This window comes from Haemorhous mexicanus, chromosome 10 (genome assembly GCF_027477595.1).
Source record: "Haemorhous mexicanus isolate bHaeMex1 chromosome 10, bHaeMex1.pri, whole genome shotgun sequence".
Classification (NCBI taxonomy): Eukaryota; Metazoa; Chordata; class Aves; order Passeriformes; family Fringillidae; genus Haemorhous; species Haemorhous mexicanus.
Genome location: NC_082350.1, coordinates 7,481,232 through 7,504,324, shown reverse-complemented (window position 1 = coordinate 7,504,324; position 23,093 = coordinate 7,481,232). Strand labels below are relative to the sequence as shown.

Here is a 23,093-nt window from a genome sequence, read left to right as displayed (position 1 = left end):
GGGATAAAGTTGTAAAACTTAAATTCTTGGCAAAGACCAGAGCCGGGACTGGATCCAGCTGCTCCAGGCTCCTTTCTCTGAGAAGGAGTTTAGAAAGCTAGGGCATCCTTTTCTGCACCTTATGACACAATGGGGGGGGTTTCTTAAATAAACTTTGTCTGAAGTTACCACTCCCACTCGTGAAAGGCTGGAGATAGAATGTGAATTCCAGAGCTGGAGCTGAAGCATGAGAGGTCTGGATGTGAAAAGAAGATCCAGGCCTGACCCAGGAGAAGCTTCAACTCGAAGTGGTGGGAAGATGCAGAACTGAAGCTGAAGCAGCAGAGCTGGCAGAGAAAAAAGAGGAAATGATTACAGGGTGTGATAAGGACTATAGGGCTGGTACAGGGATTCTTGGGTTGGAATGCAACTTCAGGGATGGAGCTGAAACCACTATATGATTGGGATAGCAACTGTGAGGCTAGAACTGGAATAAAGCTTTTTTAGCTGGGTTTGGAATATGGATTCTAGAGTTGAAGTTGAAACCTCACAGTCTGGAGTGAAACTGAAGATCCTTCCACAACAAAAAGGATAATCTTCACCTAGGAACAGTGGGAACATGCAGAGATGGAGATGGTTAAATAAACCCTGTGGGACAGGAGCCAGAATCACTGCAATGTTTGGATAGTGACTACAGGACTGCAGCTAAAATCACTGTAAGGTTGGGGTAATACCTGTAGGCTGGGTAGGTGACTGTAGGGTTGGAATTGAGACTGTGGGACAGAATTTGGACTGTGAGGCAGGGTGTGGTCTGTGGGCTGGGGAAGGAATTGTGGCCGAGAATACAGACTGCTGGCCAAGGTAGGAACAAGGAGGGGGGGAAGGTCTTGTGGGTGGAATAGGGACTGTGAGCCGGGGTAGGATCTGTAGGGCCAGCATAGGGTCTGTGGGGACGGGAAAGGGGTTCTATCACCATGGGAGTGTCTGTATTGATGGGGTAGGGACTGTGACGCAGGGGAAGGAGATCTCAGCTGGGGAGGTCTAGCGCCACCAATCGCAACTCGAGGAAAGCAACGAGTCTGCCAGTCGGGACTCCCCGACCCGGCGTTATCCAATAGCATTCGCCCTTCACACACGGCCGTGTTCCCGCCAAACCGAGACGGCCCATCCCCGCCAGGCGCTCCGACGGGTCCCGGCTCAGCCGCCTCTTCGTCAGGTGGTCTTCCCACACGAAAAAGCTGCGTTAGGCCACGCAGTACCTTGGAGCCCGGCGTGGAAAGAAACAAAAAATTTTCATACCATACAATAAGTCTACGAACACATGAGATTTACAAGAAACACATTTAAAGGTAAGAAAATAAAGACCATCGACCATCGTAAGTAATTGGATGGGAGACAGCCTGGGAATACCGGGTGCTGTAGGCATCTTTTTGGGGCCAGGGGGGCTGTTGTTTTGCTGGGGCAGGCGCGGCGGGGGCCAGGAGGGAAGGGCCAGGGGCGCCTTTTGGGGTGGCTTTTGGTGGGCCGCGTCGCCGTGGTAGCCAGGGTTCCGTCTCCAGAGTGCGGCGTCGGCCTGTGTGGCCCTGGTGTGGTTTGTGGTGCACGGTGAGGTGGTGGGGTGTGCCGGGAGGGTGGTGGTGGGAGCTCGAGAGCGCTGCAGAGGGGGCCGGTGGGTGCCTACGGCCATACCACCCTGAGAACGCCCGATCTCGTCTGATCTCGGAAGCTAAGCAGGGTCGGGCCCGGTTAGTACTTGGATGGGAGACCGCCTGGGAATACCGGGTGCTGTAGGCATCTTTTTGGGGCCAGGGGGGCTGTTGTTTTGCTGGGGCAGGCGCGGCGGGGGCCAGGAGGGAAGGGCCAGGGGCGCCTTGTGGGGTGGCTTTTGGTGGGCCGCGTCGCCGTGGTAGCCAGGGTTCCGTCTCCAGAGTGCGGCGTCGGCCTGTGTGGCCCTGGTGTGGTTTGTGGTGCACGGTGAGGTGGTGGGGTGTGCCGGGAGGGTGGTGGTGGGAGCTCGAGAGCGCTGCAGAGGGGGCCGGTGGGTGCCTACGGCCATACCACCCTGAGAACGCCCGATCTCGTCTGATCTCGGAAGCTAAGCAGGGTCGGGCCCGGTTAGTACTTGGATGGGAGACCGCCTGGGAATACCGGGTGCTGTAGGCATCTTTTTGGGGCCAGGGGGGCTGTTGTTTTGCTGGGGCAGGCGCGGCGGGGGCCAGGAGGGAAGGGCCAGGGGCGCCTTTTGGGGTGGCTTTTGGTGGGCCGCGTCGCCGTGGTAGCCAGGGTTCCGTCTCCAGAGTGCGGCGTCGGCCTGTGTGGCCCTGGTGTGGTTTGTGGTGCACGGTGAGGTGGTGGGGTGTGCCGGGAGGGTGGTGGTGGGAGCTCGAGAGCGCTGCAGAGGGGGCCGGTGGGTGCCTACGGCCATACCACCCTGAGAACGCCCGATCTCGTCTGATCTCGGAAGCTAAGCAGGGTCGGGCCCGGTTAGTACTTGGATGGGAGACCGCCTGGGAATACCGGGTGCTGTAGGCATCTTTTTGGGGCCAGGGGGGCTGTTGTTTTGCTGGGGCAGGCGCGGCGGGGGCCAGGAGGGAAGGGCCAGGGGCGCCTTTTGGGGTGGCTTTTGGTGGGCCGCGTCGCCGTGGTAGCCAGGGTTCCGTCTCCAGAGTGCGGCGTCGGCCTGTGTGGCCCTGGTGTGGTTTGTGGTGCACGGTGAGGTGGTGGGGTGTGCCGGGAGGGTGGTGGTGGGAGCTCGAGAGCGCTGCAGAGGGGGCCGGTGGGTGCCTACGGCCATACCACCCTGAGAACGCCCGATCTCGTCTGATCTCGGAAGCTAAGCAGGGTCGGGCCCGGTTAGTACTTGGATGGGAGACCGCCTGGGAATACCGGGTGCTGTAGGCATCTTTTTGGGGCCGGGGGGCTGTTGTTTTGCTGGGGCAGGCGCGGCAGGGGCCAGGAGGGAAGGGCCAGGGGCGCCTTTTGGGGTGGCTTTTGGTGGGCCGCGTCGCCGTGGTAGCCAGGGTTCCGTCTCCAGAGTGCGGCGTCGGCCTGTGTGGCCCTGGTGTGGTTTGTGGTGCACGGTGAGGTGGTGGGGTGTGCCGGGAGGGTGGTGGTGGGAGCTCGAGAGCGCTGCAGAGGGGGCCGGTGGGTGCCTACGGCCATACCACCCTGAGAACGCCCGATCTCGTCTGATCTCGGAAGCTAAGCAGGGTCGGGCCCGGTTAGTACTTGGATGGGAGACCGCCTGGGAATACCGGGTGCTGTAGGCATCTTTTTGGGGCCAGGGGGGCTGTTGTTTTGCTGGGGCAGGCGCGGCGGGGGCCAGGAGGGAAGGGCCAGGGGCGCCTTTTGGGGTGGCTTTTGGTGGGCCGCGTCGCCGTGGTAGCCAGGGTTCCGTCTCCAGAGTGCGGCGTCGGCCTGTGTGGCCCTGGTGTGGTTTGTGGTGCACGGTGAGGTGGTGGGGTGTGCCGGGAAGGTGGTGGTGGGAGCTCGAGAGCGCTGCAGAGGGGGCCGGTGGGTGCCTACGGCCATACCACCCTGAGAACGCCCGATCTCGTCTGATCTCGGAAGCTAAGCAGGGTCGGGCCCGGTTAGTACTTGGATGGGAGACCGCCTGGGAATACCGGGTGCTGTAGGCATCTTTTTGGGGCCAGGGGGGCTGTTGTTTTGCTGGGGCAGGCGCGGCGGGGGCCAGGAGGGAAGGGCCAGGGGCGCCTTTTGGGGTGGCTTTTGGTGGGCCGCGTCGCCGTGGTAGCCAGGGTTCCGTCTCCAGAGTGCGGCGTCGGCCTGTGTGGCCCTGGTGTGGTTTGTGGTGCACGGTGAGGTGGTGGGGTGTGCCGGGAGGGTGGTGGTGGGAGCTCGAGAGCGCTGCAGAGGGGGCCGGTGGGTGCCTACGGCCATACCACCCTGAGAACGCCCGATCTCGTCTGATCTCGGAAGCTAAGCAGGGTCGGGCCCGGTTAGTACTTGGATGGGAGACCGCCTGGGAATACCGGGTGCTGTAGGCATCTTTTTGGGGCCAGGGGGGCTGTTGTTTTGCTGGGGCAGGCGCGGCGGGGGCCAGGAGGGAAGGGCCAGGGGCGCCTTTTGGGGTGGCTTTTGGTGGGCCGCGTCGCCGTGGTAGCCAGGGTTCCGTCTCCAGAGTGCGGCGTCGGCCTGTGTGGCCCTGGTGTGGTTTGTGGTGCACGGTGAGGTGGTGGGGTGTGCCGGGAGGGTGGTGGTGGGAGCTCGAGAGCGCTGCAGAGGGGGCCGGTGGGTGCCTACGGCCATACCACCCTGAGAACGCCCGATCTCGTCTGATCTCGGAAGCTAAGCAGGGTCGGGCCCGGTTAGTACTTGGATGGGAGACCGCCTGGGAATACCGGGTGCTGTAGGCATCTTTTTGGGGCCAGGGGGGCTGTTGTTTTGCTGGGGCAGGCGCGGCGGGGGCCAGGAGGGAAGGGCCAGGGGCGCCTTTTGGGGTGGCTTTTGGTGGGCCGCGTCGCCGTGGTAGCCAGGGTTCCGTCTCCAGAGTGCGGCGTCGGCCTGTGTGGCCCTGGTGTGGTTTGTGGTGCACGGTGAGGTGGTGGGGTGTGCCGGGAGGGTGGTGGTGGGAGCTCGAGAGCGCTGCAGAGGGGGCCGGTGGGTGCCTACGGCCATACCACCCTGAGAACGCCCGATCTCGTCTGATCTCGGAAGCTAAGCAGGGTCGGGCCCGGTTAGTACTTGGATGGGAGACCGCCTGGGAATACCGGGTGCTGTAGGCATCTTTTTGGGGCCAGGGGGGCTGTTGTTTTGCTGGGGCAGGCGCGGCGGGGGCCAGGAGGGAAGGGCCAGGGGCGCCTTTTGGGGTGGCTTTTGGTGGGCCGCGTCGCCGTGGTAGCCAGGGTTCCGTCTCCAGAGTGCGGCGTCGGCCTGTGTGGCCCTGGTGTGGTTTGTGGTGCACGGTGAGGTGGTGGGGTGTGCCGGGAGGGTGGTGGTGGGAGCTCGAGAGCGCTGCAGAGGGGGCCGGTGGGTGCCTACGGCCATACCACCCTGAGAACGCCCGATCTCGTCTGATCTCGGAAGCTAAGCAGGGTCGGGCCCGGTTAGTACTTGGATGGGAGACCGCCTGGGAATACCGGGTGCTGTAGGCATCTTTTTGGGGCCGGGGGGCTGTTGTTTTGCTGGGGCAGGCGCGGCAGGGGCCAGGAGGGAAGGGCCAGGGGCGCCTTTTGGGGTGGCTTTTGGTGGGCCGCGTCGCCGTGGTAGCCAGGGTTCCGTCTCCAGAGTGCGGCGTCGGCCTGTGTGGCCCTGGTGTGGTTTGTGGTGCACGGTGAGGTGGTGGGGTGTGCCGGGAGGGTGGTGGTGGGAGCTCGAGAGCGCTGCAGAGGGGGCCGGTGGGTGCCTACGGCCATACCACCCTGAGAACGCCCGATCTCGTCTGATCTCGGAAGCTAAGCAGGGTCGGGCCCGGTTAGTACTTGGATGGGAGACCGCCTGGGAATACCGGGTGCTGTAGGCATCTTTTTGGGGCCAGGGGGGCTGTTGTTTTGCTGGGGCAGGCGCGGCGGGGGCCAGGAGGGAAGGGCCAGGGGCGCCTTTTGGGGTGGCTTTTGGTGGGCCGCGTCGCCGTGGTAGCCAGGGTTCCGTCTCCAGAGTGCGGCGTCGGCCTGTGTGGCCCTGGTGTGGTTTGTGGTGCACGGTGAGGTGGTGGGGTGTGCCGGGAAGGTGGTGGTGGGAGCTCGAGAGCGCTGCAGAGGGGGCCGGTGGGTGCCTACGGCCATACCACCCTGAGAACGCCCGATCTCGTCTGATCTCGGAAGCTAAGCAGGGTCGGGCCCGGTTAGTACTTGGATGGGAGACCGCCTGGGAATACCGGGTGCTGTAGGCATCTTTTTGGGGCCAGGGGGGCTGTTGTTTTGCTGGGGCAGGCGCGGCGGGGGCCAGGAGGGAAGGGCCAGGGGCGCCTTTTGGGGTGGCTTTTGGTGGGCCGCGTCGCCGTGGTAGCCAGGGTTCCGTCTCCAGAGTGCGGCGTCGGCCTGTGTGGCCCTGGTGTGGTTTGTGGTGCACGGTGAGGTGGTGGGGTGTGCCGGGAGGGTGGTGGTGGGAGCTCGAGAGCGCTGCAGAGGGGGCCGGTGGGTGCCTACGGCCATACCACCCTGAGAACGCCCGATCTCGTCTGATCTCGGAAGCTAAGCAGGGTCGGGCCCGGTTAGTACTTGGATGGGAGACCGCCTGGGAATACCGGGTGCTGTAGGCATCTTTTTGGGGCCAGGGGGGCTGTTGTTTTGCTGGGGCAGGCGCGGCGGGGGCCAGGAGGGAAGGGCCAGGGGCGCCTTTTGGGGTGGCTTTTGGTGGGCCGCGTCGCCGTGGTAGCCAGGGTTCCGTCTCCAGAGTGCGGCGTCGGCCTGTGTGGCCCTGGTGTGGTTTGTGGTGCACGGTGAGGTGGTGGGGTGTGCCGGGAGGGTGGTGGTGGGAGCTCGAGAGCGCTGCAGAGGGGGCCGGTGGGTGCCTACGGCCATACCACCCTGAGAACGCCCGATCTCGTCTGATCTCGGAAGCTAAGCAGGGTCGGGCCCGGTTAGTACTTGGATGGGAGACCGCCTGGGAATACCGGGTGCTGTAGGCATCTTTTTGGGGCCAGGGGGGCTGTTGTTTTGCTGGGGCAGGCGCGGCGGGGGCCAGGAGGGAAGGGCCAGGGGCGCCTTTTGGGGTGGCTTTTGGTGGGCCGCGTCGCCGTGGTAGCCAGGGTTCCGTCTCCAGAGTGCGGCGTCGGCCTGTGTGGCCCTGGTGTGGTTTGTGGTGCACGGTGAGGTGGTGGGGTGTGCCGGGAGGGTGGTGGTGGGAGCTCGAGAGCGCTGCAGAGGGGGCCGGTGGGTGCCTACGGCCATACCACCCTGAGAACGCCCGATCTCGTCTGATCTCGGAAGCTAAGCAGGGTCGGGCCCGGTTAGTACTTGGATGGGAGACCGCCTGGGAATACCGGGTGCTGTAGGCATCTTTTTGGGGCCAGGGGGGCTGTTGTTTTGCTGGGGCAGGCGCGGCGGGGGCCAGGAGGGAAGGGCCAGGGGCGCCTTTTGGGGTGGCTTTTGGTGGGCCGCGTCGCCGTGGTAGCCAGGGTTCCGTCTCCAGAGTGCGGCGTCGGCCTGTGTGGCCCTGGTGTGGTTTGTGGTGCACGGTGAGGTGGTGGGGTGTGCCGGGAGGGTGGTGGTGGGAGCTCGAGAGCGCTGCAGAGGGGGCCGGTGGGTGCCTACGGCCATACCACCCTGAGAACGCCCGATCTCGTCTGATCTCGGAAGCTAAGCAGGGTCGGGCCCGGTTAGTACTTGGATGGGAGACCGCCTGGGAATACCGGGTGCTGTAGGCATCTTTTTGGGGCCAGGGGGGCTGTTGTTTTGCTGGGGCAGGCGCGGCGGGGGCCAGGAGGGAAGGGCCAGGGGCGCCTTTTGGGGTGGCTTTTGGTGGGCCGCGTCGCCGTGGTAGCCAGGGTTCCGTCTCCAGAGTGCGGCGTCGGCCTGTGTGGCCCTGGTGTGGTTTGTGGTGCACGGTGAGGTGGTGGGGTGTGCCGGGAGGGTGGTGGTGGGAGCTCGAGAGCGCTGCAGAGGGGGCCGGTGGGTGCCTACGGCCATACCACCCTGAGAACGCCCGATCTCGTCTGATCTCGGAAGCTAAGCAGGGTCGGGCCCGGTTAGTACTTGGATGGGAGACCGCCTGGGAATACCGGGTGCTGTAGGCATCTTTTTGGGGCCAGGGGGGCTGTTGTTTTGCTGGGGCAGGCGCGGCGGGGGCCAGGAGGGAAGGGCCAGGGGCGCCTTTTGGGGTGGCTTTTGGTGGGCCGCGTCGCCGTGGTAGCCAGGGTTCCGTCTCCAGAGTGCGGCGTCGGCCTGTGTGGCCCTGGTGTGGTTTGTGGTGCACGGTGAGGTGGTGGGGTGTGCCGGGAGGGTGGTGGTGGGAGCTCGAGAGCGCTGCAGAGGGGGCCGGTGGGTGCCTACGGCCATACCACCCTGAGAACGCCCGATCTCGTCTGATCTCGGAAGCTAAGCAGGGTCGGGCCCGGTTAGTACTTGGATGGGAGACCGCCTGGGAATACCGGGTGCTGTAGGCATCTTTTTGGGGCCAGGGGGGCTGTTGTTTTGCTGGGGCAGGCGCGGCGGGGGCCAGGAGGGAAGGGCCAGGGGCGCCTTTTGGGGTGGCTTTTGGTGGGCCGCGTCGCCGTGGTAGCCAGGGTTCCGTCTCCAGAGTGCGGCGTCGGCCTGTGTGGCCCTGGTGTGGTTTGTGGTGCACGGTGAGGTGGTGGGGTGTGCCGGGAGGGTGGTGGTGGGAGCTCGAGAGCGCTGCAGAGGGGGCCGGTGGGTGCCTACGGCCATACCACCCTGAGAACGCCCGATCTCGTCTGATCTCGGAAGCTAAGCAGGGTCGGGCCCGGTTAGTACTTGGATGGGAGACCGCCTGGGAATACCGGGTGCTGTAGGCATCTTTTTGGGGCCGGGGGGCTGTTGTTTTGCTGGGGCAGGCGCGGCAGGGGCCAGGAGGGAAGGGCCAGGGGCGCCTTTTGGGGTGGCTTTTGGTGGGCCGCGTCGCCGTGGTAGCCAGGGTTCCGTCTCCAGAGTGCGGCGTCGGCCTGTGTGGCCCTGGTGTGGTTTGTGGTGCACGGTGAGGTGGTGGGGTGTGCCGGGAGGGTGGTGGTGGGAGCTCGAGAGCGCTGCAGAGGGGGCCGGTGGGTGCCTACGGCCATACCACCCTGAGAACGCCCGATCTCGTCTGATCTCGGAAGCTAAGCAGGGTCGGGCCCGGTTAGTACTTGGATGGGAGACCGCCTGGGAATACCGGGTGCTGTAGGCATCTTTTTGGGGCCAGGGGGGCTGTTGTTTTGCTGGGGCAGGCGCGGCGGGGGCCAGGAGGGAAGGGCCAGGGGCGCCTTTTGGGGTGGCTTTTGGTGGGCCGCGTCGCCGTGGTAGCCAGGGTTCCGTCTCCAGAGTGCGGCGTCGGCCTGTGTGGCCCTGGTGTGGTTTGTGGTGCACGGTGAGGTGGTGGGGTGTGCCGGGAAGGTGGTGGTGGGAGCTCGAGAGCGCTGCAGAGGGGGCCGGTGGGTGCCTACGGCCATACCACCCTGAGAACGCCCGATCTCGTCTGATCTCGGAAGCTAAGCAGGGTCGGGCCCGGTTAGTACTTGGATGGGAGACCGCCTGGGAATACCGGGTGCTGTAGGCATCTTTTTGGGGCCAGGGGGGCTGTTGTTTTGCTGGGGCAGGCGCGGCGGGGGCCAGGAGGGAAGGGCCAGGGGCGCCTTTTGGGGTGGCTTTTGGTGGGCCGCGTCGCCGTGGTAGCCAGGGTTCCGTCTCCAGAGTGCGGCGTCGGCCTGTGTGGCCCTGGTGTGGTTTGTGGTGCACGGTGAGGTGGTGGGGTGTGCCGGGAGGGTGGTGGTGGGAGCTCGAGAGCGCTGCAGAGGGGGCCGGTGGGTGCCTACGGCCATACCACCCTGAGAACGCCCGATCTCGTCTGATCTCGGAAGCTAAGCAGGGTCGGGCCCGGTTAGTACTTGGATGGGAGACCGCCTGGGAATACCGGGTGCTGTAGGCATCTTTTTGGGGCCAGGGGGGCTGTTGTTTTGCTGGGGCAGGCGCGGCGGGGGCCAGGAGGGAAGGGCCAGGGGCGCCTTTTGGGGTGGCTTTTGGTGGGCCGCGTCGCCGTGGTAGCCAGGGTTCCGTCTCCAGAGTGCGGCGTCGGCCTGTGTGGCCCTGGTGTGGTTTGTGGTGCACGGTGAGGTGGTGGGGTGTGCCGGGAGGGTGGTGGTGGGAGCTCGAGAGCGCTGCAGAGGGGGCCGGTGGGTGCCTACGGCCATACCACCCTGAGAACGCCCGATCTCGTCTGATCTCGGAAGCTAAGCAGGGTCGGGCCCGGTTAGTACTTGGATGGGAGACCGCCTGGGAATACCGGGTGCTGTAGGCATCTTTTTGGGGCCAGGGGGGCTGTTGTTTTGCTGGGGCAGGCGCGGCGGGGGCCAGGAGGGAAGGGCCAGGGGCGCCTTTTGGGGTGGCTTTTGGTGGGCCGCGTCGCCGTGGTAGCCAGGGTTCCGTCTCCAGAGTGCGGCGTCGGCCTGTGTGGCCCTGGTGTGGTTTGTGGTGCACGGTGAGGTGGTGGGGTGTGCCGGGAGGGTGGTGGTGGGAGCTCGAGAGCGCTGCAGAGGGGGCCGGTGGGTGCCTACGGCCATACCACCCTGAGAACGCCCGATCTCGTCTGATCTCGGAAGCTAAGCAGGGTCGGGCCCGGTTAGTACTTGGATGGGAGACCGCCTGGGAATACCGGGTGCTGTAGGCATCTTTTTGGGGCCAGGGGGGCTGTTGTTTTGCTGGGGCAGGCGCGGCGGGGGCCAGGAGGGAAGGGCCAGGGGCGCCTTTTGGGGTGGCTTTTGGTGGGCCGCGTCGCCGTGGTAGCCAGGGTTCCGTCTCCAGAGTGCGGCGTCGGCCTGTGTGGCCCTGGTGTGGTTTGTGGTGCACGGTGAGGTGGTGGGGTGTGCCGGGAGGGTGGTGGTGGGAGCTCGAGAGCGCTGCAGAGGGGGCCGGTGGGTGCCTACGGCCATACCACCCTGAGAACGCCCGATCTCGTCTGATCTCGGAAGCTAAGCAGGGTCGGGCCCGGTTAGTACTTGGATGGGAGACCGCCTGGGAATACCGGGTGCTGTAGGCATCTTTTTGGGGCCGGGGGGCTGTTGTTTTGCTGGGGCAGGCGCGGCGGGGGCCAGGAGGGAAGGGCCAGGGGCGCCTTTTGGGGTGGCTTTTGGTGGGCCGCGTCGCCGTGGTAGCCAGGGTTCCGTCTCCAGAGTGCGGCGTCGGCCTGTGTGGCCCTGGTGTGGTTTGTGGTGCACGGTGAGGTGGTGGGGTGTGCCGGGAGGGTGGTGGTGGGAGCTCGAGAGCGCTGCAGAGGGGGCCGGTGGGTGCCTACGGCCATACCACCCTGAGAACGCCCGATCTCGTCTGATCTCGGAAGCTAAGCAGGGTCGGGCCCGGTTAGTACTTGGATGGGAGACCGCCTGGGAATACCGGGTGCTGTAGGCATCTTTTTGGGGCCAGGGGGGCTGTTGTTTTGCTGGGGCAGGCGCGGCGGGGGCCAGGAGGGAAGGGCCAGGGGCGCCTTGTGGGGTGGCTTTTGGTGGGCCGCGTCGCCGTGGTAGCCAGGGTTCCGTCTCCAGAGTGCGGCGTCGGCCTGTGTGGCCCTGGTGTGGTTTGTGGTGCACGGTGAGGTGGTGGGGTGTGCCGGGAGGGTGGTGGTGGGAGCTCGAGAGCGCTGCAGAGGGGGCCGGTGGGTGCCTACGGCCATACCACCCTGAGAACGCCCGATCTCGTCTGATCTCGGAAGCTAAGCAGGGTCGGGCCCGGTTAGTACTTGGATGGGAGACCGCCTGGGAATACCGGGTGCTGTAGGCATCTTTTTGGGGCCAGGGGGGCTGTTGTTTTGCTGGGGCAGGCGCGGCGGGGGCCAGGAGGGAAGGGCCAGGGGCGCCTTTTGGGGTGGCTTTTGGTGGGCCGCGTCGCCGTGGTAGCCAGGGTTCCGTCTCCAGAGTGCGGCGTCGGCCTGTGTGGCCCTGGTGTGGTTTGTGGTGCACGGTGAGGTGGTGGGGTGTGCCGGGAGGGTGGTGGTGGGAGCTCGAGAGCGCTGCAGAGGGGGCCGGTGGGTGCCTACGGCCATACCACCCTGAGAACGCCCGATCTCGTCTGATCTCGGAAGCTAAGCAGGGTCGGGCCCGGTTAGTACTTGGATGGGAGACCGCCTGGGAATACCGGGTGCTGTAGGCATCTTTTTGGGGCCAGGGGGGCTGTTGTTTTGCTGGGGCAGGCGCGGCGGGGGCCAGGAGGGAAGGGCCAGGGGCGCCTTTTGGGGTGGCTTTTGGTGGGCCGCGTCGCCGTGGTAGCCAGGGTTCCGTCTCCAGAGTGCGGCGTCGGCCTGTGTGGCCCTGGTGTGGTTTGTGGTGCACGGTGAGGTGGTGGGGTGTGCCGGGAGGGTGGTGGTGGGAGCTCGAGAGCGCTGCAGAGGGGGCCGGTGGGTGCCTACGGCCATACCACCCTGAGAACGCCCGATCTCGTCTGATCTCGGAAGCTAAGCAGGGTCGGGCCCGGTTAGTACTTGGATGGGAGACCGCCTGGGAATACCGGGTGCTGTAGGCATCTTTTTGGGGCCGGGGGGCTGTTGTTTTGCTGGGGCAGGCGCGGCAGGGGCCAGGAGGGAAGGGCCAGGGGCGCCTTTTGGGGTGGCTTTTGGTGGGCCGCGTCGCCGTGGTAGCCAGGGTTCCGTCTCCAGAGTGCGGCGTCGGCCTGTGTGGCCCTGGTGTGGTTTGTGGTGCACGGTGAGGTGGTGGGGTGTGCCGGGAGGGTGGTGGTGGGAGCTCGAGAGCGCTGCAGAGGGGGCCGGTGGGTGCCTACGGCCATACCACCCTGAGAACGCCCGATCTCGTCTGATCTCGGAAGCTAAGCAGGGTCGGGCCCGGTTAGTACTTGGATGGGAGACCGCCTGGGAATACCGGGTGCTGTAGGCATCTTTTTGGGGCCAGGGGGGCTGTTGTTTTGCTGGGGCAGGCGCGGCGGGGGCCAGGAGGGAAGGGCCAGGGGCGCCTTTTGGGGTGGCTTTTGGTGGGCCGCGTCGCCGTGGTAGCCAGGGTTCCGTCTCCAGAGTGCGGCGTCGGCCTGTGTGGCCCTGGTGTGGTTTGTGGTGCACGGTGAGGTGGTGGGGTGTGCCGGGAAGGTGGTGGTGGGAGCTCGAGAGCGCTGCAGAGGGGGCCGGTGGGTGCCTACGGCCATACCACCCTGAGAACGCCCGATCTCGTCTGATCTCGGAAGCTAAGCAGGGTCGGGCCCGGTTAGTACTTGGATGGGAGACCGCCTGGGAATACCGGGTGCTGTAGGCATCTTTTTGGGGCCAGGGGGGCTGTTGTTTTGCTGGGGCAGGCGCGGCGGGGGCCAGGAGGGAAGGGCCAGGGGCGCCTTTTGGGGTGGCTTTTGGTGGGCCGCGTCGCCGTGGTAGCCAGGGTTCCGTCTCCAGAGTGCGGCGTCGGCCTGTGTGGCCCTGGTGTGGTTTGTGGTGCACGGTGAGGTGGTGGGGTGTGCCGGGAGGGTGGTGGTGGGAGCTCGAGAGCGCTGCAGAGGGGGCCGGTGGGTGCCTACGGCCATACCACCCTGAGAACGCCCGATCTCGTCTGATCTCGGAAGCTAAGCAGGGTCGGGCCCGGTTAGTACTTGGATGGGAGACCGCCTGGGAATACCGGGTGCTGTAGGCATCTTTTTGGGGCCAGGGGGGCTGTTGTTTTGCTGGGGCAGGCGCGGCGGGGGCCAGGAGGGAAGGGCCAGGGGCGCCTTTTGGGGTGGCTTTTGGTGGGCCGCGTCGCCGTGGTAGCCAGGGTTCCGTCTCCAGAGTGCGGCGTCGGCCTGTGTGGCCCTGGTGTGGTTTGTGGTGCACGGTGAGGTGGTGGGGTGTGCCGGGAGGGTGGTGGTGGGAGCTCGAGAGCGCTGCAGAGGGGGCCGGTGGGTGCCTACGGCCATACCACCCTGAGAACGCCCGATCTCGTCTGATCTCGGAAGCTAAGCAGGGTCGGGCCCGGTTAGTACTTGGATGGGAGACCGCCTGGGAATACCGGGTGCTGTAGGCATCTTTTTGGGGCCAGGGGGGCTGTTGTTTTGCTGGGGCAGGCGCGGCGGGGGCCAGGAGGGAAGGGCCAGGGGCGCCTTTTGGGGTGGCTTTTGGTGGGCCGCGTCGCCGTGGTAGCCAGGGTTCCGTCTCCAGAGTGCGGCGTCGGCCTGTGTGGCCCTGGTGTGGTTTGTGGTGCACGGTGAGGTGGTGGGGTGTGCCGGGAGGGTGGTGGTGGGAGCTCGAGAGCGCTGCAGAGGGGGCCGGTGGGTGCCTACGGCCATACCACCCTGAGAACGCCCGATCTCGTCTGATCTCGGAAGCTAAGCAGGGTCGGGCCCGGTTAGTACTTGGATGGGAGACCGCCTGGGAATACCGGGTGCTGTAGGCATCTTTTTGGGGCCGGGGGGCTGTTGTTTTGCTGGGGCAGGCGCGGCGGGGGCCAGGAGGGAAGGGCCAGGGGCGCCTTTTGGGGTGGCTTTTGGTGGGCCGCGTCGCCGTGGTAGCCAGGGTTCCGTCTCCAGAGTGCGGCGTCGGCCTGTGTGGCCCTGGTGTGGTTTGTGGTGCACGGTGAGGTGGTGGGGTGTGCCGGGAGGGTGGTGGTGGGAGCTCGAGAGCGCTGCAGAGGGGGCCGGTGGGTGCCTACGGCCATACCACCCTGAGAACGCCCGATCTCGTCTGATCTCGGAAGCTAAGCAGGGTCGGGCCCGGTTAGTACTTGGATGGGAGACCGCCTGGGAATACCGGGTGCTGTAGGCATCTTTTTGGGGCCAGGGGGGCTGTTGTTTTGCTGGGGCAGGCGCGGCGGGGGCCAGGAGGGAAGGGCCAGGGGCGCCTTGTGGGGTGGCTTTTGGTGGGCCGCGTCGCCGTGGTAGCCAGGGTTCCGTCTCCAGAGTGCGGCGTCGGCCTGTGTGGCCCTGGTGTGGTTTGTGGTGCACGGTGAGGTGGTGGGGTGTGCCGGGAGGGTGGTGGTGGGAGCTCGAGAGCGCTGCAGAGGGGGCCGGTGGGTGCCTACGGCCATACCACCCTGAGAACGCCCGATCTCGTCTGATCTCGGAAGCTAAGCAGGGTCGGGCCCGGTTAGTACTTGGATGGGAGACCGCCTGGGAATACCGGGTGCTGTAGGCATCTTTTTGGGGCCAGGGGGGCTGTTGTTTTGCTGGGGCAGGCGCGGCGGGGGCCAGGAGGGAAGGGCCAGGGGCGCCTTTTGGGGTGGCTTTTGGTGGGCCGCGTCGCCGTGGTAGCCAGGGTTCCGTCTCCAGAGTGCGGCGTCGGCCTGTGTGGCCCTGGTGTGGTTTGTGGTGCACGGTGAGGTGGTGGGGTGTGCCGGGAGGGTGGTGGTGGGAGCTCGAGAGCGCTGCAGAGGGGGCCGGTGGGTGCCTACGGCCATACCACCCTGAGAACGCCCGATCTCGTCTGATCTCGGAAGCTAAGCAGGGTCGGGCCCGGTTAGTACTTGGATGGGAGACCGCCTGGGAATACCGGGTGCTGTAGGCATCTTTTTGGGGCCGGGGGGCTGTTGTTTTGCTGGGGCAGGCGCGGCGGGGGCCAGGAGGGAAGGGCCAGGGGCGCCTTTTGGGGTGGCTTTTGGTGGGCCGCGTCGCCGTGGTAGCCAGGGTTCCGTCTCCAGAGTGCGGCGTCGGCCTGTGTGGCCCTGGTGTGGTTTGTGGTGCACGGTGAGGTGGTGGGGTGTGCCGGGAGGGTGGTGGTGGGAGCTCGAGAGCGCTGCAGAGGGGGCCGGTGGGTGCCTACGGCCATACCACCCTGAGAACGCCCGATCTCGTCTGATCTCGGAAGCTAAGCAGGGTCGGGCCCGGTTAGTACTTGGATGGGAGACCGCCTGGGAATACCGGGTGCTGTAGGCATCTTTTTGGGGCCAGGGGGGCTGTTGTTTTGCTGGGGCAGGCGCGGCGGGGGCCAGGAGGGAAGGGCCAGGGGCGCCTTTTGGGGTGGCTTTTGGTGGGCCGCGTCGCCGTGGTAGCCAGGGTTCCGTCTCCAGAGTGCGGCGTCGGCCTGTGTGGCCCTGGTGTGGTTTGTGGTGCACGGTGAGGTGGTGGGGTGTGCCGGGAGGGTGGTGGTGGGAGCTCGAGAGCGCTGCAGAGGGGGCCGGTGGGTGCCTACGGCCATACCACCCTGAGAACGCCCGATCTCGTCTGATCTCGGAAGCTAAGCAGGGTCGGGCCCGGTTAGTACTTGGATGGGAGACCGCCTGGGAATACCGGGTGCTGTAGGCATCTTTTTGGGGCCAGGGGGGCTGTTGTTTTGCTGGGGCAGGCGCGGCGGGGGCCAGGAGGGAAGGGCCAGGGGCGCCTTTTGGGGTGGCTTTTGGTGGGCCGCGTCGCCGTGGTAGCCAGGGTTCCGTCTCCAGAGTGCGGCGTCGGCCTGTGTGGCCCTGGTGTGGTTTGTGGTGCACGGTGAGGTGGTGGGGTGTGCCGGGAGGGTGGTGGTGGGAGCTCGAGAGCGCTGCAGAGGGGGCCGGTGGGTGCCTACGGCCATACCACCCTGAGAACGCCCGATCTCGTCTGATCTCGGAAGCTAAGCAGGGTCGGGCCCGGTTAGTACTTGGATGGGAGACCGCCTGGGAATACCGGGTGCTGTAGGCATCTTTTTGGGGCCGGGGGGCTGTTGTTTTGCTGGGGCAGGCGCGGCGGGGGCCAGGAGGGAAGGGCCAGGGGCGCCTTTTGGGGTGGCTTTTGGTGGGCCGCGTCGCCGTGGTAGCCAGGGTTCCGTCTCCAGAGTGCGGCGTCGGCCTGTGTGGCCCTGGTGTGGTTTGTGGTGCACGGTGAGGTGGTGGGGTGTGCCGGGAGGGTGGTGGTGGGAGCTCGAGAGCGCTGCAGAGGGGGCCGGTGGGTGCCTACGGCCATACCACCCTGAGAACGCCCGATCTCGTCTGATCTCGGAAGCTAAGCAGGGTCGGGCCCGGTTAGTACTTGGATGGGAGACCGCCTGGGAATACCGGGTGCTGTAGGCATCTTTTTGGGGCCAGGGGGGCTGTTGTTTTGCTGGGGCAGGCGCGGCGGGGGCCAGGAGGGAAGGGCCAGGGGCGCCTTTTGGGGTGGCTTTTGGTGGGCCGCGTCGCCGTGGTAGCCAGGGTTCCGTCTCCAGAGTGCGGCGTCGGCCTGTGTGGCCCTGGTGTGGTTTGTGGTGCACGGTGAGGTGGTGGGGTGTGCCGGGAGGGTGGTGGTGGGAGCTCGAGAGCGCTGCAGAGGGGGCCGGTGGGTGCCTACGGCCATACCACCCTGAGAACGCCCGATCTCGTCTGATCTCGGAAGCTAAGCAGGGTCGGGCCCGGTTAGTACTTGGATGGGAGACCGCCTGGGAATACCGGGTGCTGTAGGCATCTTTTTGGGGCCAGGGGGGCTGTTGTTTTGCTGGGGCAGGCGCGGCGGGGGCCAGGAGGGAAGGGCCAGGGGCGCCTTTTGGGGTGGCTTTTGGTGGGCCGCGTCGCCGTGGTAGCCAGGGTTCCGTCTCCAGAGTGCGGCGTCGGCCTGTGTGGCCCTGGTGTGGTTTGTGGTGCACGGTGAGGTGGTGGGGTGTGCCGGGAGGGTGGTGGTGGGAGCTCGAGAGCGCTGCAGAGGGGGCCGGTGGGTGCCTACGGCCATACCACCCTGAGAACGCCCGATCTCGTCTGATCTCGGAAGCTAAGCAGGGTCGGGCCCGGTTAGTACTTGGATGGGAGACCGCCTGGGAATACCGGGTGCTGTAGGCATCTTTTTGGGGCCAGGGGGGCTGTTGTTTTGCTGGGGCAGGCGCGGCGGGGGCCAGGAGGGAAGGGCCAGGGGCGCCTTTTGGGGTGGCTTTTGGTGGGCCGCGTCGCCGTGGTAGCCAGGGTTCCGTCTCCAGAGTGCGGCGTCGGCCTGTGTGGCCCTGGTGTGGTTTGTGGTGCACGGTGAGGTGGTGGGGTGTGCCGGGAGGGTGGTGGTGGGAGCTCGAGAGCGCTGCAGAGGGGGCCGGTGGGTGCCTACGGCCATACCACCCTGAGAACGCCCGATCTCGTCTGATCTCGGAAGCTAAGCAGGGTCGGGCCCGGTTAGTACTTGGATGGGAGACCGCCTGGGAATACCGGGTGCTGTAGGCATCTTTTTGGGGCCAGGGGGGCTGTTGTTTTGCTGGGGCAGGCGCGGCGGGGGCCAGGAGGGAAGGGCCAGGGGCGCCTTTTGGGGTGGCTTTTGGTGGGCCGCGTCGCCGTGGTAGCCAGGGTTCCGTCTCCAGAGTGCGGCGTCGGCCTGTGTGGCCCTGGTGTGGTTTGTGGTGCACGGTGAGGTGGTGGGGTGTGCCGGGAGGGTGGTGGTGGGAGCTCGAGAGCGCTGCAGAGGGGGCCGGTGGGTGCCTACGGCCATACCACCCTGAGAACGCCCGATCTCGTCTGATCTCGGAAGCTAAGCAGGGTCGGGCCCGGTTAGTACTTGGATGGGAGACCGCCTGGGAATACCGGGTGCTGTAGGCATCTTTTTGGGGCCAGGGGGGCTGTTGTTTTGCTGGGGCAGGCGCGGCGGGAGGTAATAGCCTGGAATGTTATGCCTCTCTGTGTTATAAGTCCCTTATTTCTCTGCAGCGTCCTTTTGTTTTTTATGTGTTTATTTGTTGTCTTTTTCTTGTTTTCTGGTTTTTCGAAAATAGGCATAATTTTCTCATCTTTTCCGTTAGATTTTTTTTTTAATTTACCTTTTTATAGTTTCTCTGGCCTGTTTTTTATGTATATTTTCACTGGGCTTGTTGTCTGCTGAGTTTCTCTGCATGTGGCTGTCCGTCTTTCTGTGTGTGAGCCATTTTGGATTGTTCTCTTGACGGGTATTATTTTTTTCTGTCACTTCTTTTTGCTGTCACTTTTCCTGCTCTTGTCTTGTTTTACGGTAGTCTCATAGCCTGCTTTCTCATGACTTGCCGTGTGAAGGCTGCTGCTTGGTCTGTGCACTAGGCGAGGAGCCCTTGTGTTTCTGCCAGCGGCCGTGCCATGGTCTGGAATGCCCACTGCAAGATCCCATCCCACGTGCTCTGTGGGACAGCCCCAAGTTTTCATTTTCTATTCCCATCCCTCATCCTTTCCCTCTGTCCAGGCACATGCTGCCTGACCCATAGCCCTCTGTCACCCTATGGTCCACACCAATGTCATGGTCCCCTTTGCATGGAATGTGCCTGTTGGAGTCACACAGAGCCTTACCTCACCTAGCAGTGCATCAAGCTCTTCCCGGCTCAGCACAGGGTCACTGCCAAGGGCTCCATCCTCTGCCTGTGCATGGAGAGATGTCCTGCCAGCTCCTTTGCAGCCCTCAGCCTGTTCACCTTTTGGTCAGGGTTGCTACACATGTTCAGTCTCTCACCTGGTGTGGGCCCAGCTCATGCTTCCCCTAGTACAGCTTCACTAGGTTGCCTCCATGTGGTGTCAGCCCATCCCTCACCCTGCCTACACACCTCCACCTTCCTGCTCTCCTTAGGCCCCACTCTTCCACCCCGCTCCTGCTCCTGGCACTGCTTGTGCTGACCTTGGCTGCTGGAAGCAGTTGGTCTCCAGCTGCTGCAGTGGTGCCCAGACCTCCAGTGTTCAGGGTGCCCGTGCAGGACGTGCAGAGCTGTAGTCCCCTATACCATCAGGGGTGACACAGACTGTCAGGGTAGAACCCTCTGTGTAGCAACTGAGGCTGGGATGTGGGGCGTGATGGGGAACTCACCTGGGGTCCCCACTGGGAGCAGGACAGTGGTGGGGAGTGGGGATCCGGGTGCAGCAGCGGCTGCAGACACTTTCCTCCATTCCACCTGGCTGGGTGTCCCGCGCCACCTCCCCCAGGAGCTCGGGGGGTCTCTCCACAGGCAAGTCTGCCTCCAGCAGCTGGCCTGGTTCAGTCACGTTCTCCACACAGGAGCCACATCGCCATGTCCCGCTGCACAGTAGGAGCAGAGCAGTGAGGGATGGCAGGGGGCACTGGCATCCCTGTGTGCCCTGGGACTCACCTGGGGACGTGGGGCAGCGGGGGCACCAGGCAGGCAAGGTGAAAGGCCCTGGGGCAGCCGTCACAGCAGATGAGCTCACCACCATCACCGCATGCTGCACACTCATCCTCATTCTCCTGTCCCCGGGGAAGTGGGCAGGGGGTCACTGCCACCCTCACGGGCTGAAGCCATGGCTGTGGCAAGGTCTTTCATCCCCCTTGCCCTCTCGCCCTGCATCACCCACTCTGCACCAAACATATACCAATCCTTTCAGGGTGGTAAAATTGCATGTTTCTTGGGGGTCGTAACACGGTGAACCCCCGGTAGCTGAACCCTGTGTTTCCTTTTCATGGCCAAGGCAAATGGACATGCCAGGGGAACCCCAACAGTTCATCCTGGGGGTGCACCAGGTGTCATATCCAGGGCTCACCTGGTGGGGCACAGGGTCCTGGCTGTAGACAGTGACTGCTTGCAGCTGGCCCTGGGGCTGCAACTGGGGTTCCCTGTTCTGCTGGCAAGACAAGAAAAGGTTTGGAGAGGCACTGCTTGCACTGGGGGACACCCCCAGGCCATGGCTATGATGCCATGCAGGAACAACCCCCTGCCACAGCCTTGGCAGCTGCACAAGACCGGGTGAAAATATATGAGGGGGGTGTCTGTACACTTTGGCATGCCTTGGGCTGGGCAGGGGGCTTCAGACTGTGGCTTCTGCTCCTGGCCTCTGGCTCCTCGCAGGCAGTTGGGGTATATGGCTTGTCACCAGCTCTGCTGCCTGTCTTGGAGCTGTCTGCAAGAGAGGCCAGAGGCAGCTCCAGCTCCCCTTCCCCACCTCACCCTGCCTGAGGGTGTCTCCTGAATTTGGGGACTAAACTGGGCAGGGGTGGCTGGGCTGGGCTTGGCTGGGCTGGGCTGGGCTGTACTTACTTGGGTCCAGCACGTGTTTAATGAGGATGCCCTCGATGGTCCCACGGCTGATGGGCGCCTCACCACCTGCCACAGCCACTGCTCTCTGCATGGAGGCAGCCACTGCCTGGAGAGCTGCGGGCAGGGGAGGGGTTCAGCGGGGTGGGTAGCCCCCTGCCCACGGCTGTGGGCAAACAGGGCACACAGGCAGAAGCTGCCCTGGGGGTTTTGGCACTCACTGCTGGCTCGAGAGGTGCGGGGGGTATCTGTGCCCTCTGGCTTCTTCACAGTCTTTGCCTTCACCAGGGGCCCTGCAGCATTGTGAGGATGGGCATCAGGGGGCACGCCACAAAACCCCAGGGGCAGCACCCTGCCCCATCTCCATCCTGCTCTGGGTCTCCATACCAGGACTGGCACTGTGCCGCGGAGCGGGCTGTGCCGCCCGGGCCTTGTCCCGCTCCTCAGGGGCTTTCCTCTTGCCCTGGGGTCTGTGTGGGGCCGGTGCTGTGGGGCTCGGGGAGAGACGCCTTCCACGGCGCTGCCGCCCCAGCTCCACCTCTGCAAGAACAACAGGGACTGGGAGAGGCACCAGCACCCCGGCTGTCACCCCTGCCCACTGCCAGCCCCCGGGGGTGCCGGTCCCACCTGAGACCCTATTACCTCTCGGGAAGGCGCCGCGGAGAGGCCGGAGCCGGGAGTACCTCTCCAGGTTGTAGTCCTTGAAGAGGACGGCCCAGAAGTCCCGGACGGCGGCAGTGTCGCGGCCCAGCAGCCAGGTGAGCAGCGCGTGGAAAGCGCGGTGGGAGCCCTCCCGCTCCGCCCGGCTCAGCGTCTCCTGCCGGGCACACCACGGCCCAGGGCTGCCCTCCAGCCCTCCGGCCCCAGCCCCCAAAGCATCACCGGCCTGTCCTGCTACGCGGCCTCACCTTGAAGATGTGGTCAGGGACGACATCGTGGTCAGCTAGGCCATGCAGCAGTGGGAAGACGTCATCCACTGCCATGGCGATCTCGGTGCGGTGCAGCTTCAGCAGGCGCCGCAGGTCCCCGTCGCTGCCCGGGCCCGCCATGGCCGGGGGCACTGCCGGAGCCCTCAGCCACCCGTGCACTCCCCTTTAATACACCTCGGCCGCGGCACCAGAAACCTCATTGGAGTCCCGCAGCCCCACTCATTTCTGTACGAGGCCGTAACCTGAGCCCGTCCCTCCTGCGCGGGCAGGCGCTGGGCTTGTCCCCACGCCCCAGCCCCGGGCTCGAGGTCAGGCACCTCCCCAGCTCGGGGCGGCAGCAGCCGGCGTGGGGTCGGCTGTGCCGCTGGTGAAGGACACCCAATCCGCGGGGACCACCCCGGGGGACCAGGGAGAGGGGCTCAGTGAGGTCCTGGCGAGGCACCCCCACCTCTCTCATATCTGCGGTCACCCAGGCATCTCCCAAAATTTCTGGACTTTCCGCAGGACCTGCTTCTCTCATCCAGAAACTCAGCTGCAGGAGCATGTGGGAAGTAAGAGCCCAACAGCTGGGGGTGTGACAGCAACAAGAGAGTCAGGGTGCCTTTGAGTGTGTCCTGCCCCCACACTGCCCACTTCCCTTTCCAGCATCTCTCATGGACAATGTGGTATGTCTCAAGATAGAAACACAGGGAGGAACTGTCTGGGTGCTCACATAATGAATGCATTCCAGAGAGAGAGGAGCCAAGATGTGAGTGATTTAGGGGCACATAAGCCTGCAAAAGGATATAAAATGCTGCTGGAGACTGGGCCAATTCAGCAAACTGGTCTCCTGCAGGCAGCTTCTGTGGGGCAGCAGGAAGCGCTGACACACAAAGAAACTCCACAAAATGTGTGTTGGGGTACAACTGAGGATGCTGAACAAGCAAACATCTTGCCAGAGCCATGGCAGTGCCACGAGTGCGCCCAGGAATGCCTGGGCACATGCAGCCCACAGCTCTGTCAATACCCACTTTCCAAAACTGAGCATATGAAGCTGCAAAAAGCTTGGAGCCAGGGAGAAGCTGGGTCCTTGAAAGCACCTGGCATAGAAAAGCCTGGATGCTCTGTACCAGGTAGCTGGAGAAGAGAAAGCTCAACAGTTCCTACCCCAACTCCCAGACATTTGGATTTCCCCAGGATCAATTTCTAGCCTCCCTTCCTCTGGAGGGCTGTCTGGGCTGTGGCTGTGGCTCTGCCAGGGGTGCTGTGGCTGTTGTGCACAGCTGTCCCCAGGCCCTGGAGCAAACCCTGAGCTGAGCAGGACCAGAGCGCCGTGCAAGAGGGGACACTGCTGGACAGCACAAGGGGATACAGGGAGGAACTTTCATTGCTATGTCTTCAAAGAATGGAGCAGTATCTGCTGGCTCCAAAGCTGTGCCAGGAGGAAGGATCTGCTGTCAAGAAACTCAGGAAGAATAACAAGACAACACCCTTGGTGAGAGCAGGAAATACCCTTGCACGTGTCTGGTTAATAAATTAATGTGGTTGCCCTTGGAAAGGCTCGCCCTGCAGCTCCTTTCAGCATTCAGGGGGATTTTTTCCTGTGGAGGCAATGAGAGCCATAGGATGGGGGTAGGGCAGGTATCATGCTGGGGTCCTGTGCCCCACACCAGGATTTCTGTGCCCAGCTCTGCCACAGTGGGGATGGCTTCACCACCACCTGTGCCATGCATCCCCCCAGGGGAAAAAACGTGGATGTCAGGTGACACAGGAGGTTCATCT

At 64.4% G+C, this 23,093-nt stretch overlaps 1 protein-coding gene and 45 non-coding genes across 48 annotated transcripts; 45 read left to right on the top strand and 1 right to left on the bottom strand.

Annotated features, from left to right (window-relative positions):
- Window positions 1-1,654: 1,654 nt before the first annotated feature.
- Window positions 1,655-1,773, top strand: LOC132332053 (5S ribosomal RNA). The gene has a single exon (XR_009487775.1). It is a non-coding gene; the product is annotated as a 5S ribosomal RNA (ribosomal RNA).
- Window positions 1,774-2,023: 250 nt separating this feature from the next.
- On the top strand, window positions 2,024-2,142 carry LOC132332052 (5S ribosomal RNA). Its single transcript, XR_009487774.1, has one exon. It is a non-coding gene; the product is annotated as a 5S ribosomal RNA (ribosomal RNA).
- Window positions 2,143-2,392: 250 nt separating this feature from the next.
- LOC132332051 (5S ribosomal RNA) lies at window positions 2,393-2,511 on the top strand. Its single transcript, XR_009487773.1, has one exon. It is a non-coding gene; the product is annotated as a 5S ribosomal RNA (ribosomal RNA).
- Window positions 2,512-2,761: 250 nt separating this feature from the next.
- Window positions 2,762-2,880, top strand: LOC132332050 (5S ribosomal RNA). Its single transcript, XR_009487772.1, has one exon. It is a non-coding gene; the product is annotated as a 5S ribosomal RNA (ribosomal RNA).
- A 249-nt stretch (window positions 2,881-3,129) lies between these two features.
- Window positions 3,130-3,248, top strand: LOC132332048 (5S ribosomal RNA). The gene has a single exon (XR_009487771.1). It is a non-coding gene; the product is annotated as a 5S ribosomal RNA (ribosomal RNA).
- Window positions 3,249-3,498: 250 nt separating this feature from the next.
- Window positions 3,499-3,617, top strand: LOC132332047 (5S ribosomal RNA). Its single transcript, XR_009487770.1, has one exon. It is a non-coding gene; the product is annotated as a 5S ribosomal RNA (ribosomal RNA).
- Window positions 3,618-3,867: 250 nt separating this feature from the next.
- On the top strand, window positions 3,868-3,986 carry LOC132332046 (5S ribosomal RNA). The gene has a single exon (XR_009487769.1). It is a non-coding gene; the product is annotated as a 5S ribosomal RNA (ribosomal RNA).
- Window positions 3,987-4,236: 250 nt separating this feature from the next.
- On the top strand, window positions 4,237-4,355 carry LOC132332045 (5S ribosomal RNA). Its single transcript, XR_009487768.1, has one exon. It is a non-coding gene; the product is annotated as a 5S ribosomal RNA (ribosomal RNA).
- A 250-nt stretch (window positions 4,356-4,605) lies between these two features.
- LOC132332044 (5S ribosomal RNA) lies at window positions 4,606-4,724 on the top strand. Its single transcript, XR_009487767.1, has one exon. It is a non-coding gene; the product is annotated as a 5S ribosomal RNA (ribosomal RNA).
- Window positions 4,725-4,974: 250 nt separating this feature from the next.
- LOC132332043 (5S ribosomal RNA) lies at window positions 4,975-5,093 on the top strand. The gene has a single exon (XR_009487766.1). It is a non-coding gene; the product is annotated as a 5S ribosomal RNA (ribosomal RNA).
- A 249-nt stretch (window positions 5,094-5,342) lies between these two features.
- LOC132332041 (5S ribosomal RNA) lies at window positions 5,343-5,461 on the top strand. The gene has a single exon (XR_009487764.1). It is a non-coding gene; the product is annotated as a 5S ribosomal RNA (ribosomal RNA).
- Window positions 5,462-5,711: 250 nt separating this feature from the next.
- On the top strand, window positions 5,712-5,830 carry LOC132332040 (5S ribosomal RNA). Its single transcript, XR_009487763.1, has one exon. It is a non-coding gene; the product is annotated as a 5S ribosomal RNA (ribosomal RNA).
- Window positions 5,831-6,080: 250 nt separating this feature from the next.
- LOC132332039 (5S ribosomal RNA) lies at window positions 6,081-6,199 on the top strand. Its single transcript, XR_009487762.1, has one exon. It is a non-coding gene; the product is annotated as a 5S ribosomal RNA (ribosomal RNA).
- A 250-nt stretch (window positions 6,200-6,449) lies between these two features.
- Window positions 6,450-6,568, top strand: LOC132332038 (5S ribosomal RNA). Its single transcript, XR_009487761.1, has one exon. It is a non-coding gene; the product is annotated as a 5S ribosomal RNA (ribosomal RNA).
- Window positions 6,569-6,818: 250 nt separating this feature from the next.
- LOC132332037 (5S ribosomal RNA) lies at window positions 6,819-6,937 on the top strand. Its single transcript, XR_009487760.1, has one exon. It is a non-coding gene; the product is annotated as a 5S ribosomal RNA (ribosomal RNA).
- A 250-nt stretch (window positions 6,938-7,187) lies between these two features.
- On the top strand, window positions 7,188-7,306 carry LOC132332036 (5S ribosomal RNA). Its single transcript, XR_009487759.1, has one exon. It is a non-coding gene; the product is annotated as a 5S ribosomal RNA (ribosomal RNA).
- A 250-nt stretch (window positions 7,307-7,556) lies between these two features.
- On the top strand, window positions 7,557-7,675 carry LOC132332035 (5S ribosomal RNA). The gene has a single exon (XR_009487758.1). It is a non-coding gene; the product is annotated as a 5S ribosomal RNA (ribosomal RNA).
- Window positions 7,676-7,925: 250 nt separating this feature from the next.
- On the top strand, window positions 7,926-8,044 carry LOC132332034 (5S ribosomal RNA). The gene has a single exon (XR_009487757.1). It is a non-coding gene; the product is annotated as a 5S ribosomal RNA (ribosomal RNA).
- A 250-nt stretch (window positions 8,045-8,294) lies between these two features.
- Window positions 8,295-8,413, top strand: LOC132332033 (5S ribosomal RNA). The gene has a single exon (XR_009487756.1). It is a non-coding gene; the product is annotated as a 5S ribosomal RNA (ribosomal RNA).
- A 249-nt stretch (window positions 8,414-8,662) lies between these two features.
- Window positions 8,663-8,781, top strand: LOC132332032 (5S ribosomal RNA). The gene has a single exon (XR_009487755.1). It is a non-coding gene; the product is annotated as a 5S ribosomal RNA (ribosomal RNA).
- Window positions 8,782-9,031: 250 nt separating this feature from the next.
- Window positions 9,032-9,150, top strand: LOC132332030 (5S ribosomal RNA). The gene has a single exon (XR_009487753.1). It is a non-coding gene; the product is annotated as a 5S ribosomal RNA (ribosomal RNA).
- Window positions 9,151-9,400: 250 nt separating this feature from the next.
- LOC132332029 (5S ribosomal RNA) lies at window positions 9,401-9,519 on the top strand. The gene has a single exon (XR_009487752.1). It is a non-coding gene; the product is annotated as a 5S ribosomal RNA (ribosomal RNA).
- A 250-nt stretch (window positions 9,520-9,769) lies between these two features.
- Window positions 9,770-9,888, top strand: LOC132332028 (5S ribosomal RNA). Its single transcript, XR_009487751.1, has one exon. It is a non-coding gene; the product is annotated as a 5S ribosomal RNA (ribosomal RNA).
- A 250-nt stretch (window positions 9,889-10,138) lies between these two features.
- LOC132332027 (5S ribosomal RNA) lies at window positions 10,139-10,257 on the top strand. The gene has a single exon (XR_009487750.1). It is a non-coding gene; the product is annotated as a 5S ribosomal RNA (ribosomal RNA).
- Window positions 10,258-10,507: 250 nt separating this feature from the next.
- On the top strand, window positions 10,508-10,626 carry LOC132332026 (5S ribosomal RNA). Its single transcript, XR_009487749.1, has one exon. It is a non-coding gene; the product is annotated as a 5S ribosomal RNA (ribosomal RNA).
- A 249-nt stretch (window positions 10,627-10,875) lies between these two features.
- LOC132332025 (5S ribosomal RNA) lies at window positions 10,876-10,994 on the top strand. The gene has a single exon (XR_009487748.1). It is a non-coding gene; the product is annotated as a 5S ribosomal RNA (ribosomal RNA).
- Window positions 10,995-11,244: 250 nt separating this feature from the next.
- Window positions 11,245-11,363, top strand: LOC132332024 (5S ribosomal RNA). Its single transcript, XR_009487747.1, has one exon. It is a non-coding gene; the product is annotated as a 5S ribosomal RNA (ribosomal RNA).
- Window positions 11,364-11,613: 250 nt separating this feature from the next.
- LOC132332023 (5S ribosomal RNA) lies at window positions 11,614-11,732 on the top strand. Its single transcript, XR_009487746.1, has one exon. It is a non-coding gene; the product is annotated as a 5S ribosomal RNA (ribosomal RNA).
- Window positions 11,733-11,982: 250 nt separating this feature from the next.
- LOC132332022 (5S ribosomal RNA) lies at window positions 11,983-12,101 on the top strand. The gene has a single exon (XR_009487745.1). It is a non-coding gene; the product is annotated as a 5S ribosomal RNA (ribosomal RNA).
- Window positions 12,102-12,350: 249 nt separating this feature from the next.
- Window positions 12,351-12,469, top strand: LOC132332021 (5S ribosomal RNA). The gene has a single exon (XR_009487744.1). It is a non-coding gene; the product is annotated as a 5S ribosomal RNA (ribosomal RNA).
- Window positions 12,470-12,719: 250 nt separating this feature from the next.
- Window positions 12,720-12,838, top strand: LOC132332019 (5S ribosomal RNA). The gene has a single exon (XR_009487742.1). It is a non-coding gene; the product is annotated as a 5S ribosomal RNA (ribosomal RNA).
- Window positions 12,839-13,088: 250 nt separating this feature from the next.
- LOC132332018 (5S ribosomal RNA) lies at window positions 13,089-13,207 on the top strand. The gene has a single exon (XR_009487741.1). It is a non-coding gene; the product is annotated as a 5S ribosomal RNA (ribosomal RNA).
- Window positions 13,208-13,457: 250 nt separating this feature from the next.
- Window positions 13,458-13,576, top strand: LOC132332017 (5S ribosomal RNA). The gene has a single exon (XR_009487740.1). It is a non-coding gene; the product is annotated as a 5S ribosomal RNA (ribosomal RNA).
- A 250-nt stretch (window positions 13,577-13,826) lies between these two features.
- LOC132332016 (5S ribosomal RNA) lies at window positions 13,827-13,945 on the top strand. The gene has a single exon (XR_009487739.1). It is a non-coding gene; the product is annotated as a 5S ribosomal RNA (ribosomal RNA).
- A 249-nt stretch (window positions 13,946-14,194) lies between these two features.
- On the top strand, window positions 14,195-14,313 carry LOC132332015 (5S ribosomal RNA). The gene has a single exon (XR_009487738.1). It is a non-coding gene; the product is annotated as a 5S ribosomal RNA (ribosomal RNA).
- Window positions 14,314-14,563: 250 nt separating this feature from the next.
- Window positions 14,564-14,682, top strand: LOC132332014 (5S ribosomal RNA). The gene has a single exon (XR_009487737.1). It is a non-coding gene; the product is annotated as a 5S ribosomal RNA (ribosomal RNA).
- Window positions 14,683-14,932: 250 nt separating this feature from the next.
- On the top strand, window positions 14,933-15,051 carry LOC132332013 (5S ribosomal RNA). The gene has a single exon (XR_009487736.1). It is a non-coding gene; the product is annotated as a 5S ribosomal RNA (ribosomal RNA).
- A 249-nt stretch (window positions 15,052-15,300) lies between these two features.
- Window positions 15,301-15,419, top strand: LOC132332012 (5S ribosomal RNA). Its single transcript, XR_009487735.1, has one exon. It is a non-coding gene; the product is annotated as a 5S ribosomal RNA (ribosomal RNA).
- Window positions 15,420-15,669: 250 nt separating this feature from the next.
- LOC132332011 (5S ribosomal RNA) lies at window positions 15,670-15,788 on the top strand. The gene has a single exon (XR_009487734.1). It is a non-coding gene; the product is annotated as a 5S ribosomal RNA (ribosomal RNA).
- Window positions 15,789-16,038: 250 nt separating this feature from the next.
- LOC132332009 (5S ribosomal RNA) lies at window positions 16,039-16,157 on the top strand. The gene has a single exon (XR_009487732.1). It is a non-coding gene; the product is annotated as a 5S ribosomal RNA (ribosomal RNA).
- Window positions 16,158-16,406: 249 nt separating this feature from the next.
- Window positions 16,407-16,525, top strand: LOC132332054 (5S ribosomal RNA). The gene has a single exon (XR_009487776.1). It is a non-coding gene; the product is annotated as a 5S ribosomal RNA (ribosomal RNA).
- A 250-nt stretch (window positions 16,526-16,775) lies between these two features.
- On the top strand, window positions 16,776-16,894 carry LOC132332042 (5S ribosomal RNA). The gene has a single exon (XR_009487765.1). It is a non-coding gene; the product is annotated as a 5S ribosomal RNA (ribosomal RNA).
- Window positions 16,895-17,144: 250 nt separating this feature from the next.
- LOC132332031 (5S ribosomal RNA) lies at window positions 17,145-17,263 on the top strand. The gene has a single exon (XR_009487754.1). It is a non-coding gene; the product is annotated as a 5S ribosomal RNA (ribosomal RNA).
- Window positions 17,264-17,513: 250 nt separating this feature from the next.
- Window positions 17,514-17,632, top strand: LOC132332020 (5S ribosomal RNA). The gene has a single exon (XR_009487743.1). It is a non-coding gene; the product is annotated as a 5S ribosomal RNA (ribosomal RNA).
- A 250-nt stretch (window positions 17,633-17,882) lies between these two features.
- LOC132332003 (5S ribosomal RNA) lies at window positions 17,883-18,001 on the top strand. Its single transcript, XR_009487726.1, has one exon. It is a non-coding gene; the product is annotated as a 5S ribosomal RNA (ribosomal RNA).
- A 219-nt stretch (window positions 18,002-18,220) lies between these two features.
- Window positions 18,221-21,891, bottom strand: AIRE (autoimmune regulator). Of its 3 annotated transcripts, XM_059855184.1 has the most exons (12): window positions 21,312-21,891; window positions 21,046-21,220; window positions 20,791-20,961; window positions 20,625-20,696; window positions 20,407-20,520; window positions 20,145-20,269; window positions 19,913-19,990; window positions 19,504-19,619; window positions 19,224-19,433; window positions 19,038-19,134; window positions 18,716-18,784; window positions 18,221-18,549 (listed from the first exon to the last, which is right to left on the bottom strand). In XM_059855184.1, the coding sequence occupies exons 1-12, from the start codon at window positions 21,450-21,452 to the stop codon at window positions 18,469-18,471; spliced, it is 1,449 nt and encodes a 482-aa protein (XP_059711167.1). In that variant the 5' UTR covers window positions 21,453-21,891; the 3' UTR covers window positions 18,221-18,468. The 3 variants fall into 3 exon arrangements, with proteins under 3 accessions (XP_059711167.1, XP_059711165.1, XP_059711166.1); XM_059855182.1 differs by having other exon boundaries at window positions 20,791-21,220; XM_059855183.1 differs by having other exon boundaries at window positions 18,221-18,525; window positions 20,791-21,220.
- Between the last annotated feature and the right edge of the window lie 1,202 nt (window positions 21,892-23,093).

Bases quoted from the DNA above. Each gene is read 5' to 3' on its own strand.
- AIRE (XM_059855182.1), bottom strand. From the start codon at position 21,452: ATGGCGGGCCCGGGCAGCGACGGGGACCTGCGGCGCCTGCTGAAGCTG. The intron at 20,697-20,790 runs GTATGGAGACCC...ACAATGCTGCAG, and splicing joins GCGGCACAGTGCCAGTCCTG to GGCCCCTGGTGAAGGCAAAG. The intron at 20,521-20,624 runs GTGAGTGCCAAA...CCCTGCCCGCAG, and splicing joins CCGCACCTCTCGAGCCAGCA to CTCTCCAGGCAGTGGCTGCC.